The 20,138-nt window shown below is 38.5% G+C and overlaps 1 protein-coding gene across 4 annotated transcripts in view; it reads right to left on the bottom strand.

Annotated features, from left to right (window-relative positions):
- The window catches only part of CPQ (carboxypeptidase Q), a 462,573-nt gene that overhangs the window by 70,794 nt on the left and 371,641 nt on the right, over positions 1-20,138 (bottom strand). For all 4 annotated transcript variants that reach the window (XM_001490623.6, XM_070222379.1, XM_070222380.1 and 1 more), the window contains one exon: positions 2,170-2,371. In XM_001490623.6, coding sequence (XP_001490673.1) covers positions 2,170-2,371 — 202 coding nt within the window. The remainder of the gene's footprint in view (positions 1-2,169; positions 2,372-20,138) is intronic.

Below are 20,138 nucleotides of genomic sequence, written 5' to 3'. Positions count from 1 at the left end.
CAGGGTGACCTCTGTACTTAAGAGCAGGAGAGCCTTGGACAAGTCATCGAGTCCCTCTGAGTCTGTTTCTTCATCTGCAAAATAGCGATAATTGTACCTACCTTTTAGGATGGTTGTACGGCATAAAAAAAGATAGTGTGAAAAAACTCAGTGTCTGATAAATAACAGGAGCTCACTAAATTGTAACTTATATTAATTCTAACCAGCCATAATAGGGTCAAATTCCCCACTCTACCATGGCAAGAGGGAAAGGCATCCTCACCTTTGTGAAGACAATAAAACCAACTTGTTAATTCCAAACAGAACCATTTTTATGGAATATCTCCACGGAAAGAATAAAGCTAGTACCCAGTGCAACAAAAGCAAGAAATGCCTGGAAGGAGGGAGTACATGCTTTTTTGTTCCACTTCTGCCTTTGGCTTCGGCTCCTCACCTGCCCTTTAACCATCCCCAGTCTCCACTCTAATTCACCCACAGTCTGTCAGTCTTTTCCTTACATTGACCACTCAGCAAACTTATTTAGCTTTTCTCAAATTTTAAGAAGATTCCTACTGAAAAATTTAAAGCTCAGGAAAAATCTAAAATTCAAACAAATCATTTTATACAACCTACAGGGAAAACTCTCTTCCCCTCGACCTTGATCATCATCACGAATCACACAGACGTAGAGAACTTGGATCTGCTAGATGATGCACAGCACTATAAATGGAAATGTTGTTTTAAGATATTTCAAATATGGTTAAAATGTACACAAACCATTGGAGAGCATTTGGGCCCTTGTATTAGAATAAAGGAAAGCTTCTTCTATTTTTAGTTAGGAAAGACTATCATAAACATTACAATCTAAAATATGCTTTAAAAAATCTAAAATATCTCAAGAATAAGCTTTTTAAAAATCCTAAATCCCTGTAGTATGCTGTTGTTGAAATCTACTTTGCAGGCTGAAAAAAAAATAGCTGGAGTAGGGTGGATCTAGAAATACACTTTTTTTTTAACTTGTGAAATGTTTTATTGCCACAGAAATGGTTCTGGAAACAGTAATGTTAAAACTATTCAAAAGTTGGACTTCCTTTTTGCATAATACAAATATGGAACAATTTGCAAATGGATCCTTTAACAATGTTTTTGATTATGGATAATAATGGTGTTGAGGGAACACTCTCAGGTCATAGATGCTTAATATCATCAACTACCCTTTCCCATGGCCAGTCTGGAGCAAATTTGTCAAGCAGTATAAATTTGTCTTCCATAAGACTATTGCACTTTCTAGTCCTATAACCTCCCAGGCCTACTCCTATTATATAATTTCATCCCTGCCCAGGACTTGTCTTAAAAATATCAACCTGATAGGGGCCAGCTCAGTGGTGTAGTGGTTAAGCTTGCATCCTCTGCTTCAGTGGCCCAGGGTTTGCAGCTTTGGATCCCTGGTTCAGACCTAGCACCGCTCATCAAGCCATGCTGTGGCAGCATCACACATAAAAACAACAGAAGATTGGCACAGATGTTAGCTCAGCAACAAATGTCCTCAAGCAAAAAGAGAAGGATCGGCAACAGATGTTAGTTCAGGGACACTCTTCCTCACCAAAAAAAAAAAGTCAACCTGATAAATCACTGATAAGGGTAAATTAGTTTATCTCCAACCTCTTACAGAAGTCTTTGCTTTAGGAAGAAAATAATTAGCAGGAAGTACCTACCCTCGAAGAATAAATTTCTAATGGTAAAATTTCAGTTACCATGGTATTTGGGTAGGGAATTATTTGAGTCAGAGAACATTTCCTAGCACTGCTCTAGAGCTTAGAAGGATATTAGTAGCAATAATTACCTTCTACCCTATTTCTCAAATTTTGGTCTTGAGATCACTTGTGCTACAATCACCAAAGACACTTGTTTAAAGAAAAACCAGATTTCTAGACCCAACCCCAGAATCAATACATCAGAATCTCTAAAAGTGAGGAACTTATAATTTAGAAGAAGGTAGACAGGTAAACAAATACAAATGAGTATTATTATCCCAACTTTGGAAATCATCAGATTATACCTTGTGGACAAGAGCCTAGGGTTTCCATGCATTAACTGGCCTACCCGTGTCCATTGTGGCATGTTAAAATAGAAATTTTATTCTAAATTGGTAGAGTATATAAGGAACACATTTTCATCTTTTGGTCTTACCAGGCACTCCAGCTTGAATCCAGAAGTTAATGTCTGTCCCTTCTCCAGCCCTAAAGACCTGTGTGATATTGATGGGCTTCAGCAGGCTCATGACTTCCTCCATGATGGCCCTGGCCTTATCACTGCCAGTGAATTGCAGCCCAGAGGGTAAGAAGGTTCCTGAGTCAGACTCCATCACCAGGCTGTAGTTGGAACTATTTGCCTAAACAAAAGAGAAAATTGTTTGGTTCATATCTGTTGCTTCTTTGCTTTCTCCTTGGGAACTATCAAACAACAACAATCAAATATTTTATTTTCTCACCAGTTATTGCCAAAACACATGTTGCTTTGCTTGACTTAGGGTCTGGTCTGCATATTACCTAACTGTTCTGGGATGCACAATTACTCATCATGGGATTTGCCAAACTCGAGTTGACTTGGAAGGATTAAAAAAATATGATGAAAAGAAATATAAAGCCCCATATTAAATTTACTCAATTATTTCTTCAAACAATAATATTCTTTCAACCAATTTTCTTAAGCACCTACTGTGTACCAGGATACAATTCTTCCAGATCTCCAGATAGTGTCAGCCATGTTCAGAGAAAAGAAGGTACGCCCTGAGGACCTATTTCTCTGCACCTCTTTTCTTTTAATAGATATTCTAACTTATTTCAATTGTGAACTCGGCTGAGGCTTAAAGCCATCAAACTGGCACGTTTGTCTTGGGTTTCTGATTTTGCTGTTGTTCTGTCTGTTGAATCCCCAGGGAGGGAGGTAATAGAACAAAACATGAAAGGCTGCTCTCTCTGGTGTACAACCATAGCACTCTAAACCCCGGCAGCTCTGCCAGGCCACTAGTTTGTAAACTCTTTCCAAATAAAGTCTGATGAGAAAGCACACAGTGATTTCCTGTAGCCAATATTGTCACTGCAAGAGCTTAGAATATAAGCGGCTCTCACTAGGTTGCACAACTAAATTGCCACATAGCCCTAAGACTTGCAAGTTTAAGACACTTCAAACGGGCCAGGCCATCTGTTTCCCAGGAGCCAGCCTCTTCTTCAAGACTGACCAACTACTACATTGGTTGAGTTATTCCCAAGCTATCCTTGGATGGCACTGCTATTCATTCCTGATTATTCACCTAGTAAAACTCAACAATAACATTTGTACAGTCCTTCCAGAGAGCTTTCACATTTGCAATCTCTTTTGATCATCTTCTATAACCCATAAAGTAAAGACAGCTTTTTGTTTGATGCTGTTTTATAGAAAAGCAACTGAGGATCAGAGAGATCAAGTGATTTGCTTGAAGTCACACAGTAGGTAAATGGTAGAGCTCACTCTGAAATCCTATGCTTTCCAGAACTCCACATTGGCCATCACTAGCATGGGATGGTATGATAAGTAACACTTGTTCTGAATTAGAATGATTTTTCACTTACATAACAATTTGAGGGTTGCATGAGCATTTTTTTTTTCCTACAACAGATTCCTTTTTACAATGATTTGTTAACTATTGCCTTGAAAGTGTCCTGTTGTTACAAGGGCAAGAGCAGTGGCAGGTTCTAAAGGAGGATGTTGCCAGCATTTATAGGACTGAACAAGGTGGCCCTGGGATACTAAAATTTTGTTGTTAATGATGAGAAGGTTAACAAAGCATAAGTCTGCTCATATTTCTACCCTCACATCTAAGGAATTTCTGTCTTCATGGTGATTTTCAGAGAAAGACCCAAGGCTTTTATAATAAAAAGTCTCACCTAGGCTTTCAGCTGTGGCTACTGAAGGATCATTAGAGTAAAGAATAATAATATGCAAATATTTGCATTAATGTCTTACATTCAGGGCTTGTTTAGCGCATTGATGCTAGGTCAGCAGGTTGACATGTAATTTTGCAGTCCTAACCCTCTCCCCTTGAATGCCCTGCTACCTCCTACCCCTAACTCTGTCCCTCCCTGTAGAAAGGAGAAAAGAAATATCACAATATATCTGCAAATGAAAACAGAATTGGGTGACCTTACAAGTAAAGGTTACCATATTAGGCAGATCCCATCTTTCCAACAAGAAAATTAGGCAAAGTGCCCCTACTTGTGTACTATTTAGGTTAAAAGTAGAGCTAGGTAGCAGTTTGGCTGTCAGACCCAACCCTAATGAGCAGCCTGGTGAGGTGGACATAGCCCTGCACCCACTCTATTCTACTCCTGACTCAGCAACTGACATGCTGGGCTGCTGAGAGGGGTGACTGGCCTCTCTCTCTGTCCCCAAGTCACATCTCCATGGCCTTTGGCTTCTCCATCTGTAGGTTAGGACAAATGCTCTTTTCTAAAGCTTGAAACATGAGCCTGCGAATATGCACCTTTGAATACCTTCAAAGAACAGACCTTTGTAGACCGAAGTAAGATTGGTTGCATGAGTTGAACTTGCCAGGGCTCCTTTAAAAAGTGTGCATTAGGGGCTTCATGGCCTTCTTCAACTGCAAATGAACAGATGTCCTAGGGACATGGGACTCTACAGTTTGAGAATGCCACTGTGCAATGTCACAGGATGTTGACAGGAACATAGAGAATAATACACGTATAGGAGCTTTCAAAGGTGCCGTATGTTATATATGTGGCAGCCAGTTTAGCAGAGAAATAGAGTATGGGTTTTGGAATTATTCAGACTGGGTTTGCTCCTCAGATTAGCCAATCACTGGCTGTATGACTTTGAGTAATCTGTGTAATCTCTCAGTTTCTTTCTCTGTGAAATGGGATAATAAGGATACCCAGTTCATGGAGTTGTAAGAAAGAGTGCATTGTAAAGCCCAGCACATAATTAGCACTTGATAAACAATTGTTACTGGTCTTACCACTCAGCATCAGTGCCTCAGATTTTCAAGGAAGGTCTCCGTATAAACCACTCTATTATCTGCTTATAATGATGATAGGTAGCATTTTTGTGGTGCTTCCTACCTGCCAGACACTGTGTGAAATGCTTCACAGCTTATCCCATGTAATGCTTACAATCATTCTATGAGATAAGTGCTATTATATTTCTTATTTCACAGATGAAGCAACTGAGGTTTAGTCAAGTTAACTAACTTTCCCTAGGTTACCTAGCTAGTAAGTGGTATAGCCAGAATTCAAACACAGAGATCTGCCTCCCCGAGCCTGTGCTTTCAACCCTCCACTGCCCTGTTTGCTAAAGCTTACTTCCAACTGTCAGGCTACAGTCCTCACTTTTAGTTCAAAGATACAGAGACTGTAGTGAAACAAATGTATACAGTTTTAAAATTTTTCTTGTGATCATGATAAAGTCTACTTGGACAGAATTTATCATCCCTGCTAATAAAATAATAAGATTAAGCCACAAGAGGAATAAGAAAACAAAACCAAAAAACCTCTTGCTCCACAATTTCCTTCCATCTATGAATAACAAGCCTAAAATAATAAAACAGCTTTTCGAGCTGAATTAGACAGGATGTGCAGATGTGAGTAAACCAGCATTCTGGTGTAGGTAGAGACATGTTTGATTTCTATTCATGTAGAATTGTATGAGCTGCTGCTAACATGATGGCAGCATTCTACTGTTTTCTATTTATATATAAACATCTCCATATGTTTTCAATAAAGAACTAAGAAAACAAACCACCCACCATCCATAACACTGCTTTTTCTCTTCATTTATGGAGTCATTGTCTAATTGTTAGCACATGGTGAAGGAGCTGGGACAGCAAAACATCTCTGCACAAAGAAACGGGAAGGAATAAGCCGGGTCACTGGGCTGTTAGATCTGCTGCTTCTCAGGAATGTGTCATCACAAACATCCACGTTCCTTACTAGGCCATGAGTCACTGGGGATGCACTCAGTGTAGATTTGAAAAGCTGATTGGAGCTAGTGACAGGGAAGAAGAGCCATGCTCGTTTTACTCAACCCTTTTAGCACACATAACAGATATCCATCCTCCTGTTTACAGGGTGTGGAAAGAAAACTACTTCTAGAGACTGAATGCTTTATTGCTGAGATAACCAGCACCAATTGAGACAAGCTGAGACACATAGATGAGGAGGCCGGGCAGCTCAAAGATAAGCTCAGCTATTATCTATAACCGCCCCCCCCCCCCCAACTTTGCTCTCTTAATGAAGAGAAATATCTCCTTTTTAGGATCCATGGAAACTGTTGTTCATTGCCATGTAATGTACACAATTGCAATGTAGAAAAAAGCTCCCAGGTCACTTCCTAGGTTGGGATCACTGGATTAGTTAATATCTGCATATGGTTGAGGATTCATAACTTTGTCTTGTGCTAGAAACACATTCCATGACACTTCTTTTCTTTTTTTTCTCTTTTAAGGGTCAGCTTACTCTGCCAAAGAACAATTTGGTAACCATTAGCATTCTTTGGGTGCAACACAAGATTAAAAAGAAACAAAAGTGTTTAAAATACATATTGCCTGTTTTAAAATGCTTACCTCTTAATATAAACACAAGGATGATGTTTGCATTCTTTGCTTTTATAAAATTCCAGGCAATAGTTCTTCAGAAATATAGACCCAAGTCCAACAACATCTCCTCTACCCCCAAATTTGGCTGCTTCTTTCTTTTAAAGCTTTTATTTTCTCATAACCTATGTGACATATCCTTGGTTTTAACCGAAAGTAACATTTCAATACCAAAATCAAATGAAGAACAAAAGAGACTCCTAATTATTGGAATTAATCACGTAACCTCCTCAATTCAATCTTCAAAGAAGTAAACCCCATCCTGACACAGGGCAATCAATCTCAGTACCACCTTTCTGCCCCAGGAAATGTTAATATCTTACACATGATAGTGGTGAACTGTTTGGTCAGGTGGTAGGCTCAAAACAAGTTCTCAGAAGCAAATCATATAATATCGTGTGCTGAGTTGTTGCAATCATCTTTTCCAGCTGTGCCGGTGACCCTGGAATTCCCAGTTCAAGAGGTAGAGCTGGGGGTGGGGAGGAGAGGTGTTTGTCACAGAGCTGCAGCTCAAACAGCTGTCATGATTGGATTATAGGTAAGAGGTTTCTCCCTGCTGTGCAACGCCAAGAATCGATTTTACTTTCTGGTCAGGTCTACCCTGAAGTTCAGACTTTTATTTCTGACAGTCTCTAGCGTTCAGTTTTGAACAGTCTTGGGTGCCCAAGGGAGAGTCAGGAAAGGGATGATGACAAAGTGGAGCGCCATAAGTTATTTTTATTTGACAGCTAAACTGGCTGCAGCTTGGGGAAATGGTCAGTCTTGGGTAAGTTACATTAGCACTAACATTGCAGACACCTATTGTGATTTAGCCACCATTCTGCCTGGAGATGGGAACAGAATAAATGACTTCTAGAGATCCCTTTCCAGCCCTAGCATTCTCTTTGTGTGCACAGAAGGATTCTGTTGTGAGACAAACCTGCATTTTCAGGCAATCCAATTTTTACAATGTCATTTGAAGCATTCTAGATTTCAGTGTATTCTCCTCTTGAGCTGGTTAAGGTCCACAGATAGCTCTTAAGCTTACTGAAACACATGATACTTCTATAAATGTCACTATGGTGACAATAGTGAGCCAGAAGCAAATATGGTATAAACATAGGCTAAAAGAAATAAGAATTTTATTTATATTATATAGGATATATGACTGTATTTATGTTTCTTTTAGGAATAAAAACAATGCAATATCTAGGGTATTTGGTAAATAGACTCTAAAAAGGCTTACATGGCAAGTTAATGTCATCTCAGTTTTTAATTTTATTCCTGCATGTTGAAGCAATATAATCAATAGTTAGAATCAGGGAGACTCAATAGCTCCACAATGAAATTGTGATCCTTCAGTATAATACATTGGTCAAGCGTTTCATGTTACTATTTCATATATATTTCAGTATGCAGTTGTAGAAGAAAAGTCTCCAACCCAGCTGGCTTTGTGAAAGCAGCCTTCTCTGCCTCTTTCATTCTCTAGCCCTCTCAACCCCCTCCCTCTCACGGTATCTCCCTGTCAGTCTCTCCTCTTGTACCCACTACACTCCCATCCTTCCCCAGGCTCAAAACGTAAGAATGAAATTGCCTCTACGAGAAACCCTTCCTTCAGTTGACCTTCCTTCTTTGACACTGTTACATGCTAAATAAATATAAAAACATGTTTCTTGTTTTTGATGGTGGTGTTTTACAGCCAAGACAGTGCTTTCTGGTTGACTTCTAACCCCCTTATCTTGGCTGCGAAGACTATAGCAGCTTCCTCAGGTCCCTTTCTAAGGTTATAACAGACAGCTGACTTCATCCTTTTATAAGTAGACAGGTTATTTCTTTTAAAAATACAGTATTTACTCTCTTCTTCTGCAAAAATAGGCTACTCTATATTCTAGAACCAAAATATCCATTCAATCCTACGTCATATCATATTAAAACACAATTAATCATTAATTCTCTTTTCTCTATAGCCTACAGATAAGCACTTACAGTATTTTTGGATTATGACAATATCCTAATCTGTTTTACTTGATCAAGCCCTCTTTACTAATCTCAGTAAAGATGCTAAACAGAGTTTTAGAAGTAATTTTATTTTTGTAAGCCTTTCCTTCTTCTCTCTTAAAAGCACAATAGTGGATCTGAAACCTCATGAAAAACAAGGATACCCATTTATGAGCTTCAAGGCTCTTGGTCTGCTCAAGCAACTTCATGCCCCACCTCTTCCCAGCCTTCCATGCCTAACACCCCAAGCCCCACTCTACTATGCTGCACTGTTGAACTTTATTCAATTAGTATTTTTAATACCAACCTTGCCCCTGAAAGAATTCAAGGCTTCCTATCAGAAAATATAATCCTAATACCGTATTTAAAAAGTATGTCAACTCTCAGAACCAAGAAATGCCATGAAGGCAAGGATCAGATCAGTGTGGCTCTCTGTCATATCTCCAGCTTAAATAACAGAGCTCAGAACATAGTAGGTGCTCGATAAATGTTTGAGGAAAAAGAAAGTCACAGCCAGGAAAATTTGACATGATATCCAACAGCAATTTGAGGATATAATTTAGCTCTAGCTCATGCTGCCAAGGGAGAGGGAAGACTGATGTATTATGGAGCCCCCATTATCTAGGAAAAGAAAGCATACCACCAGCACCTTGAAAAAAGCAATAGTTTTCCCAGCATTCAATTCTAAGAGGAATTATTATGTGGCTCTTTATATGAGGAAAATGAATGAAATAATGAACAGACTCCAATACCAGTTTTACAAAAAAGGCAAAAACACTTTTCCTAACACTATTTCCTGCATATTGATCCTCAATTAAAGCAAAATAATAAGTCATATTTCAGTAAAGGTGTTTCTTCAGGGAGCACACTGTATTTATTCCACAGTTATTGAGACAGAAACCAAAGAACAGGGTGACTGTGTATCCGTTTGCCCTGGTCAGTCCCAGTTGACATCCTTCGTCTTGGTATGATTACTAACCATTCCTCCTTTCCCTTGCAAATGTTTCCTGGTTTAAATAATAGATCATATTGCCAAGCTACCTATAAAAGAATTTGTTTATAAAGATAACTAAGACAGGATTGCTTCCTTATGAGAGGGCAGAGTTTACCAGCAGAGAGAATAACTGGCTGTTACATTAAATGTGATGAGTTCTATGAAAGAGATATGTATAAAGAAGGGAGGGCAACTACTGGAAAAAGCTGGGGAGAGCTTGAGGGCGGAGGTGATGTTTGGCCTGAGCAGAGGCCCTCAATTGGAAGTTCTCCCATGAGAAAAGGGATCTTGTTAGGTCATTAGTGTATCCCCAGGGCCTAGCCGAGAGGCATCTGATAATACTTGTCAAATGAATAAATGAATGAATGATACTTCCAAATAATGTTGTCCAGATACATAGCTTTTCAAGAGCTTTTTAAGTTCCAATCTCTAAAATAAGAAATATAAACATGCTCCAAGGAGTATCCCACTTTCAAATATCAATTGTCCCTCCTAGAATTTTTGTAAGAGTTAGCAAAAAATTCAAGATTGAGATCACTAGTGAGCATTAAATTGCTTATATCTGATGGAGCTGCACTTGACACTTGCTTACTCCTACAAACACTTTCTTCCCTTGGCTTCTGGGACCTCAAACTCTCGGCTCTCCTCATGCCTCACTGGATACTCCTTCTCATTTTCCTTGGTTACTCTTCTCATCTCCCTGATCTCTTGATGTTGGGATGGTCAAAACAGTCTAAATCCCACTTCTTTTCTCTGTCCACACTCACTCTGTTGGTGCTCTCATCCAGCCTTATGGCTTTAAATAAATCTATATAGCGATGAGTTCCAATTCATATTTCCATGCTTCTCTCCTGAACAACAGACTCATACCTAACAGCTACTCAGCCACTCCACTTAAATGTCTAATCATGTATTAGCTTTCTATTGCTAAGGTAACAAATTACCACAAATTTAATGGCTTAAACAATACAGATTTATTCTTTTACAGTTCTGGAGGCCAGAAGTCTGAAATGAGTCTCACTGGGCTACGATCAAGGTGTTGGCAAGACTGGTTCCTTCCGGAGGCTCTAGGGGAGAATCTATTTCCTTGCCTTTTCTAATTTCTAGAAGCTTCCTCTATTCTTTGGCTCATGACTCTTCATCACATTGCCTTGTCTCCTGCTCCTGTCATCACATTTCATTCTTCCTCCTTTGATCTTCTTGCCTCCCTCTTATAAGGAAGGTCCAACTCAGTGAACAGTGAATCCATCCTTCTAGTTGCTGAGTGTAAACATTTTGACAGCTAAAAATTCTTTACTCCTCTCTTGCTTTTACACCCAAAATGCAATCTATCAACAAATCCTGTTGGCTCTATTTTCAAAATGGGCATATTGTCCAACAACTCACCAGCTCCAATGTTCTCATCCAGTCCAAGCCACTATCATTCCTCTCCTGGAGTATTGCATTGGCTTCCTAACTATCTCCCTGTTTCAACACTTTGCCATCCTTCAGCCTATTCTCCACACAGAAGCCAGAGTAATCCCATTAAAAAATCTAAGTTAAATGATGCTACTCCTCTTCTCGAACCCTCCACGTCACTTCCATCTCACTCAGGCTAAAAGGCAAAGTCCTCACGTTTGCCTGAAAAGTCCTAGAGCCTGACCTCCCATAACTTCTCTGACTTCATCTTCTGCTAATCTCCACCTCACTTTCGCTGTTTCAACCATCTTCGGTTCCTCAATAATGCCTCAGTCCTGGAGCTTTTGTACTTGTTACTTCCCCTGACTGTTACCCTCTTTCTCTGGATATCTCTCACTTCCTTCAGGGCTCTGCTGTAATGTCTTCTTCTTAGGGAAGTTGTCCTGACCACCTGGTATTAAAAAAGACCTCCACCAACACTCCTCATAGCACTCCCTAACCCCCTTATTTTCCTTATTTTTATCCTTTATATCAACAGTAAGTTTTATCTTTATTGTCTCTCTCTTCCCGGGAGAATGTTTAGTCTCCGACAACAGGGACTCTTTTGTGTTTCCTACTTGTGATAGATTATTTAATGGCTATAAATCCCTCCTTTCCCTCTATGTATGCCCTTTTGCAATGTGAATTTGCCACTCCTTTCATTAAGAGGTGCGATCTCTTTCCCCACTCTCTGAATCTGAGTTGGCCCTTTGACTTTCTTTGACCAACACCACATGCGACTTCAGAGCAGAGGCCACAAGAAGCCTGCCACCTTACAGCTGCCACCTTCACCTTTTGCTGCTCTAAGACTGATATGTAAAGAAGCCTGGGCTAGCCTCCTTGGGGCTGAGGTTCCACATGGGGAGAGCAGCCTAGCTGACATACATATAAGGGCAGCCATCTTTGACAGTCCAGCCCAGCCATGCTGCCAAATGACTGCGGCCTCAGTGACCAGAAAAAATGCAGGATGCTCAGTTAAATTTTAATTTTAGGTATTTTTTTTAGTTTAAGTATGTCCTATTTGGAAGCATGTAGGCTCCCTAATAACAGGGAACTCCCTAATGATAGGGTGCCTCAAACAGCACCAAAAAGATATAACAGGTGCTCAATAAATATTCACTGAATGAGTGAACATTCTATATTATTGCTTCAAAGGAGATTCATGTGTTTATATATAACTTGGATATGTGGGAAGGTTGGAATTTTATCATTTAAAAACTTAAAGAGTCTGATTTGTAATCTTGCTCATGCACTAGATTGTCCCTCTTCTGCTGAGGTGGGTTCAGAACCATATCTATAAGTAGGGCCAAGGCCATTCTCAGAAAGCACCTTAGTATCTGCTGAAATGCCTAAGTACTTGCTCAGTTGAATTCCCAGAATTCCTCACCAAAAGAATGGAAGAAATTATCTTGAGCGGGAAGAATCTGGGGGAAGGAGTTACTAGTTATTTGGTTTTATGATTAAAGAAGCCTCAAGTCACCTATAGAATATTGAATTGAACTCAAAGGAAGGTTGAACAAATTAGTCATGAAACCATCCCTATCCAACAAAATCAACTGACTTGTTGAGTGGCACAGTGGTGCATCCAATGGCTTTTAGGGGCTGAGAGCTACAATGCCAAGGGGGATGGAGGGGAGAGATAGAGACATCAGGAGTAGGGAGAGAACAGCTCAGAGACAATGACTCCCAATGAAGTTCATGAAGATGGGATGGAGGAAGCCTACGAAGAATGCTGACTCTGGGGACTAGAGGATCTTCATGATGAAGAGATAGGGCCTCTAAGGGCACTATATCCCCTGAAGAGCAAAAACAGTAATCTCAGTGTTGAGAGCATAGAAGCTGAGCTTCCATTGGACAGAAGGCAGAAGTGTTAAGAGTAGGAAAAGCATTATTGTTACAGATGAAGCATGTATATGGGGAAAACTCCATGCTCCTGTCTATTTTTAGACTTCTCCTCTGAATTCCAGACTCTTTTACCAAGCTGTGTACTTGACCTCTCCACATTGGTCTCTGATGTCTCAAATTTAACATGTCCAAAACTGAGCTCCTGATCTCCACCTCACCCCCTCGTCTCAAGTCCTCCAGTTATAGTTACTCAGGCCCCAAATTGTGGGGTCACACTTGACTCCTTTCTATCACACTCTATATGCAATCTGCCATCAGATCCTCTTGGCTCTCTCCTTAAAATATATCTGCAGTCTGACATTTTCTCACCCCTTCAACTACCATAATCCTGGTCCAAGCTATCATCTCTCACCTGGATTATTGCCTGTTCAGTTCTAGTTTGCCTTCAGTCTATTCTCAAACCAGATCTGAGTGTGATCATTTTACACGTTAATTCAGACGATGTTAGTCTTCTGCTCAAAAGCCTCCAATAGTCCCAATCTCACTCAGAGAAAATGGCCATGAGGCCTGACATGATCTAGGCTCCTTAACACTGATGACCTCATGTCCTACTACTTGCCCTTCACTGCCCCACTTCAAGCACATTGGCTTTCTTGTTATTTTCTGAATGTCAAGTACACTCTCCATTCAGCATCTTTGCAACAGCTCTTCACCTTACCGAGAATGATCTATTCCAGATAGCCATATAGCTTGCTTTCTTCTTTTCTTCTGATCTTTAATCAAACATCACCACCTCAGTGAAGTCTTCCTCGCCCCCCTCCCAATAAAAATTTAAACCACTCCCTCCTCACATATCCTCTCTGTTCCCTGTCTTATTTTTCTCCCTGCCTGCGTTCTCCATCTAACATACTATTTTACTTATTTATCTGATGTGTTATCAGTCTCGATGCACTAGAATGGAAACAAGATGAGGACAGAGTTTAAAAGAGTGCCTGGAACTTAGAAGGCTCTCAATAAACATGTGCTGAATGAATGAATTAACATATGTATCTATGTGTTTAAACACATATGTGTGTCTATGGGTCCATGTAAACCTACAAGCACATAACTAGACGCTATTTTGGATGATGGTGGTGGTGGTGAAGATAACACTGATGATGATGATGGGTTGCTGGTGTTGGTGATAAGACAACATCAGTTTTTCAGAATCTGTCCTGTTTTGTTAATCTTCTCAAGAAAGCATAAGGTTCAACAACTAAAGTTGTAAGCTGAATCTAGTGTATATTTTATGAAGTTCTCAAGAATATGAAAGTTTTTACAACCTGCATCATAAATGCTAAAAATAAATACTTCCAGAAGGCTATAGAGAGTGATGCAATTTAAAAAATAGCCTTCAGTGATCTAAACTGAAGTGAAACCTCTAAAACTGAAAGCTCTGAGGTTCCTTTAATAATGGAATAATAAGAAACTCTTATTCTGGAGTCTGGGCAGCAAAAGTCATCTCCTTTTCAGGTGAAAACAGGGTTGAATACATCCTTAGCAGACCCTATGTCATCATCAGTTCACATCAAAGATGAGAACCCTCAACATGAAAGACTTGCCAAAATAAAATGACCATCATTCATAGGAAAAGAAGGGGATGAGCAATAATAACTAAACTGCCAAGTGGGCATTTAAATAGAAATTTTTAAACATGCTAAAGTTAGTACAACATGAGACCAATAATACACAGTGTAATCAGTAAGACTCAATCACAGAAACTAATAAATGCAACTTGGGACTACTTAGAGCTTTAACAATTGCTTCACATACTTTGTGAGTTTTAAAGTATTCAGACAAAATGAAGGAAAATAATAAACAGATGAGGCAATTTAGCTTTGAGAAGAGTTAAGATAATTTAATAGGTATAGTTTAGATAAAAGGAGGCTAAGGAATTATAGTGATTACAGAAAAAAATCCAAATGGGTACCTGTATTGAGCAAAGGGAGGTGTAGAAAAACAATTTCCCTCATCTGAGAATAGTCATAAGCAGCAGCAGTAATCACCTAAAGGTAGAAGAGGAAAATAGCTATGGCAGAAAATAGCATCAAATATGTTGGAAATAATGCTCCTTCTGGGAAGCCACCTGAGAAGCACTTAGGGGACTAAACACCAGAAATGCTCGAGGCAAGTCGAATAAAAGCAGTTAGTCAGGCACAAAGACTTCTCCCGAAACTTCTGTTTGGCTACCTGCAGTCTTCGTCAGGGACTCATTGGTGTTCGAGCAAGTGCAGGTGATCAGGATAACAGTGTGAGGGGGTTGTCCGGCTCAGAGTGGGGTGGATACTACAATTCCCACTTCAATGGTGCTTGCCACTGGGGAGCTAGAGGAGGTGATGTACAGATACTAATGTCATTTGACACACTTCTTGGCCATTAGGTGAAAAATTTTAAGCAAGTTATTTAATTACTCTGTGCCTCAGTTTACTCATTTGTAAGATGGCATAATAATACTTATTTTGCAGGTTTATTCTGTGGCAGGAGTTACTATTCTGGCATCCCTTAGGGGTTCATAGACTTGGAGGTGGTCTGTGAACTTGAATGGGAAAAAAACTAGATCTTTTATTTTCCTTAACATCTCTTTCAATTATGAATGTAAGTAACAAACCACAGTAGTATTAGCAGAACCTGTCACTTTATTGCCAATATAAATCACAGGTATTTTCATATCACGTTAGACTTGTAGAAATTTCAAAATCATCTTTATGTTTATCACTACTTGAAATTACAGTAATAATTAGATAATACTGCAAGATCTTGTTACTTTATTCATTATTAAAAAACATATTACTACATCATATATTTAGCAAAATAGCCATATAAATTATCACCCAAGCCAGGACACCTTTAAGAGTGAAAGATTAATAATTACAACAGGACAATGAGTGGAAACTGGACTATCTCAGGTAAATCAGGAACCAATAAGCTACTAAAATACAGCTTTTTTGATTTTTTTGTATCTCCTATTTCTGCCACTATAAAATTAAAGAGATACACAGCAAATTTCCTTGATTATAAAAATCACATTTTTCTCCCATTTTAGCATTTTGGAAATTGGAATGCATCTTGCTGTTGATACATTCCATAAGATACTTGCCAAATACCAGGCAACAAAAAAATTGTACTGTTAGGTGTCATTGCTTGTCTATTGCAAACTTCATCACACAGAAAGGGTCTCTGGTAATTCATTTTATATATTTACATCAGTTATTTGCGTTAGTATCAACACAGATCACTGAATTTTAACTTGAGTTTTAATTATTGATTAAAATTCTTCATAAAGTTTTGATGTACACAGAAGATTGATTTTCACATGTGAGGTAGAACAATTAAAGGCAGAAGAAGTCACCAGATCTTCAGATCAGATCCCAAGTGTTCAAGGTTAGCAAAGGCTGGCGTAACCAAACATGCAGCATGGAGGCCTCCACTCAGGTACTGAACAACCTATCAAAAGCTTCCTTAGACTTTCAGGAGAAGCTGTATGGCTTTTACAAATATTAAAATGAAAAAAAAAACTTAGCCAAATTGGAAATATAGAGAAAAGTCTGTATTCAATATGCCACATAATAACACTGTCAACCCTAAATATGCATCTTTAGCCCCTGTCAAAACAGGGAGCACAGGTTACACAAAGTGGCCTCTCACTGTGACACTGAGGCCTCACTGTGAATGACCAAAAGGTATTCAGTACCATCTTTAGACTCAGATAGACTTTTATTCTAACTACAAAAGTGTGAGTTATTTTATGTTATTGTCAATTTTAAAAAACTATTTATTTAATGTAGTTTTATTTTCCTGAAAAGCTTTATTAACCCTAACGGCACTCCTTACAATTGATAATCCTTAAATCAAAGAAATAGAGAATTGAATCTCTTCCAGTCAATCTCATGAAGTTACTCCCTCTCCCCTCCCTCAGCCTCCACCATTATTTTCCAGTTTAAATTTGAGAATACATTATTTGACATTCTGTTGTTCTAGCTAAAGAGGTGTGAATGGTTGTGTTTTTTAAAAATAAAAGGAAGTTTTTTCCACCACTATTCACACATCAACTCCTTGATCCATGTTAAGAAAAGAGGTAGAGTCTGGACTGTTGCAGCTCCTGGCAGCCATACCCTTATCATCCCTTGGGTTTCTCTGTCAGTAATAATTTACTCACATAAATCTCACTCTCCTACTTTAATGGTAAATATCTGCTAAAAGAAGGTGCTACTATACACATAAATATAGAAGGCATTTTCCACTTAATCAGAGTAGTCACAAGAAAAGTGCACTTCATTCCACTTGAAAATTTCAATACGAAAGTCCACAATTGCTGGCTCTTACGAAGATGATGTTAATTTTTTACTTTGCATGTGTCACTTCCATATAATGAAATAATTAGTTGGGAAATTATATTTGCATTCTCAATATTTTTGTACAATAGGTATGTCAGCGTAATTAAGCATTAACTACAGTTTTAGAGAACTGAAGGTAGAAGCTTTGTGTACAAGTGAATATTTTTTCCATCTTTATTTGCTCCATTCTTGTCTTGGGATTCAGAAAAACATATTTAAATAGAGCTTTTCAATGGAAGCCATCACTACAGTGTGCCATATTAAGGTAACTGCCTAAAAGATAAGATAAAAATCACATGGGTGGTCAAAACCTTTCTGCCAAGCTCTTGTGGAAGCCAGTAGGCTTAGTGAAGCCATAGACTCCAACTGTTTGTTTCACTTTTGAATTTGTCTTTTATTTTCATTTTCCTTTCCTTTTCTATTGTATTAGACTTTGTCATTCTGAACTACCCGAGAGCGGCAGCTCTTGATCACAGCCACTTCTCACTGAAGAAGAGCAGGTACCAACCCACTGTGGCAGGTACGATTTTCTAACACATTCAGAAAGCAGTTTGCCAGTTAAAGTAACTAACAAACTGGGCTCTTAATTTTGAAGAAAAGAATGTGTTAAAGTTTATAAATTATTTGATCTCCTGACCAAGGAAAGAATAGAGTTCAATTTCTTAAAAGCAAACACAAAAAACCAGGACAAGCGTTAAATCATTTGTTCTCTGAGTTCAGTTTGCAAATAATGTTTAAATTTCTCTTTTACAATTCACAATCCATCACCTTCTCCCGCAATTCCCCTATCCTTCCTTAGTGCCTTCACACAGAAACTCCCAAGGCAGGTAAGATTAAGGTACCCTCACAGCTACCTTCTTTTATAATTATTCCTCCAGTATTCTAAATTGCATCCTTAAATTAAGACATTGCTAAGTGGACATGGTCTGGGATATGCTTATTGTCTGATAATGTTAAAAATATATTGACATAAGTGAAATCTCTGTCCCTGGAAATCTTTAAAAACAGCACAAGCAGGCTCCCTCCTGGTGGATCCCTGTCCTTGGCGTATCAGGCCCAGTTACGTTGGAAGAAGAAAGCAGGACTCAATTTGTGGGGGGTCCTGATATATTTTCCTAGGTGTCTAAGCTTTACACGTGTAGAAAAGATGTAAACAGATAAATACATATTCTATTTCCATCTTACAATGGTGAGAGGTTTTTCTCCTTTTTCTTTTCTTTTAAGAGTAGAAGCAGTGGGAGATGTCCTAATGTGGTATCCTGGGAGCCTCTGATCTGAAGATAACCTTTAAATAGTGGAATGATCTTAACATTTATTCATGTGAGAAAGAGCTTCTTATCACTAAAAGTTCTTTTTGGATATTTTTTGATTTTATCTATTGTCCAGCTAACAACTTTACTTAAAAAATGCCCAAAGTAAGAGAAAGTTATAGTGAAGATTAAAATGTTTGTTTTTTCAGTCATTGTATCAGGATTTAGAGCTAACATCCTGAACAAATAAACATTTATTTTTATACTCTCCAGAGAAAGTGCAAATATAAAACACTGAGAATTATTGGTGACAGGTGATGTCTGCATGATTATACAATATCCCTTGGCCTTATTCTCCATAAATGCTGTAGAATATGATTCTGTGCTATCTATGTTTTAAACTAAGCACTTTGAAGTGACTTCTCCATTCATCCATTCGTGTGTTACTGTATCCAGCATGCCTGAGTATATTGGTGTGTATGTACTTCAGACTGTGACAAGTGGAGATATATATATATATATATACATAAATCCTATATTTAAGATGAGTGGCAGAGAAGTACCTATTCATAGAAGTCATTATGGCTGAAGTCTAGAGATAGAAAATTAGGTTCAAGTTCAGGCTCTGTACCTCATGGTGCTGTGTAAACTTGGGTATATTCTTTACCTCTCTGAGCCTCTGTTTTTCATGTATGAAATAAGGAAAACAGTACATGGCCTGGCAACTACCACGGTCATTACTATTATCAATGTCTATGAAAGAGTACTTTTATTTTCTATGTCTGTAAAAGAGTACTCTTATTTATAAAACGATCATATAGATGAAAGAGATTACAATGACATCTTGTAAATACTAAAAACTTGTTACATATTTGTTTGGGAAATGAGGTCTTTCCAAATTCTTGATGGTTTCTTTTCTCTTTATAAGTCTATCCAAACAAAATCTTTAGTACTGGATTCTCAGATCTATTAAAAAAACAAATCAGTTTCCCTTACATGGAAAAAATGGACAATTTTCACAGAGCACTCTTTCCTCTGTCAACTATTACATTCTCTTCCCTTTGACCTTTCCTAATTCACATGACAAAACAGTTTGGTTGCTTCCCATTTGGCTTTGAGGGGCATAATAAAGTACTTCCCAGAGCTTTGGAGCAGGGAAAACACCATCCAGTTATTCCAGTGACGAGGGAAGGATGCACGCCATACACTCTCCCAACTGTCAGTTAATACCTGGAGTTTCCTGAAACACATTTACAAGTATTTCCCAGGGCATGGACTCTGATTTCATGGGGTGGTGCATCTCATTGGATGAGCTTTATTAAATGAAACTATAGAAATCAATAAAAAGCAAATTACACTCCTGTTTTAAGTAGTAATGGAAATTCAGTCTAAGCTCAAGATAGCTCATGTTATGTAAGCAGTTTAAACTTTTGTTGAAAGGCCTTGTTAAGCTTTTAAAGTTTGAACTGTTGTTTATATATGTTTTGCTGTGTGGGGTATAAAAGCCCTTTAGAAATTGATTCTGAGAACTCTCCTTTAAGAGAACTCTGAAACCAAAGCAGTTTAGACAAACTGCTGGTTGCTAGGGGTAACCTCAGCTTCTAGAACGAATAATTGCAAATGCAGGACAAGCGTTT

Source organism: Equus caballus, chromosome 9 (genome assembly GCF_041296265.1).
Source record: "Equus caballus isolate H_3958 breed thoroughbred chromosome 9, TB-T2T, whole genome shotgun sequence".
Lineage (NCBI taxonomy): Eukaryota > Metazoa > Chordata > Mammalia > Perissodactyla > Equidae > Equus > Equus caballus.
Note: the sequence above shows the minus strand (reverse complement) of the source record. Positions and strands in the feature narration are given on the sequence as shown.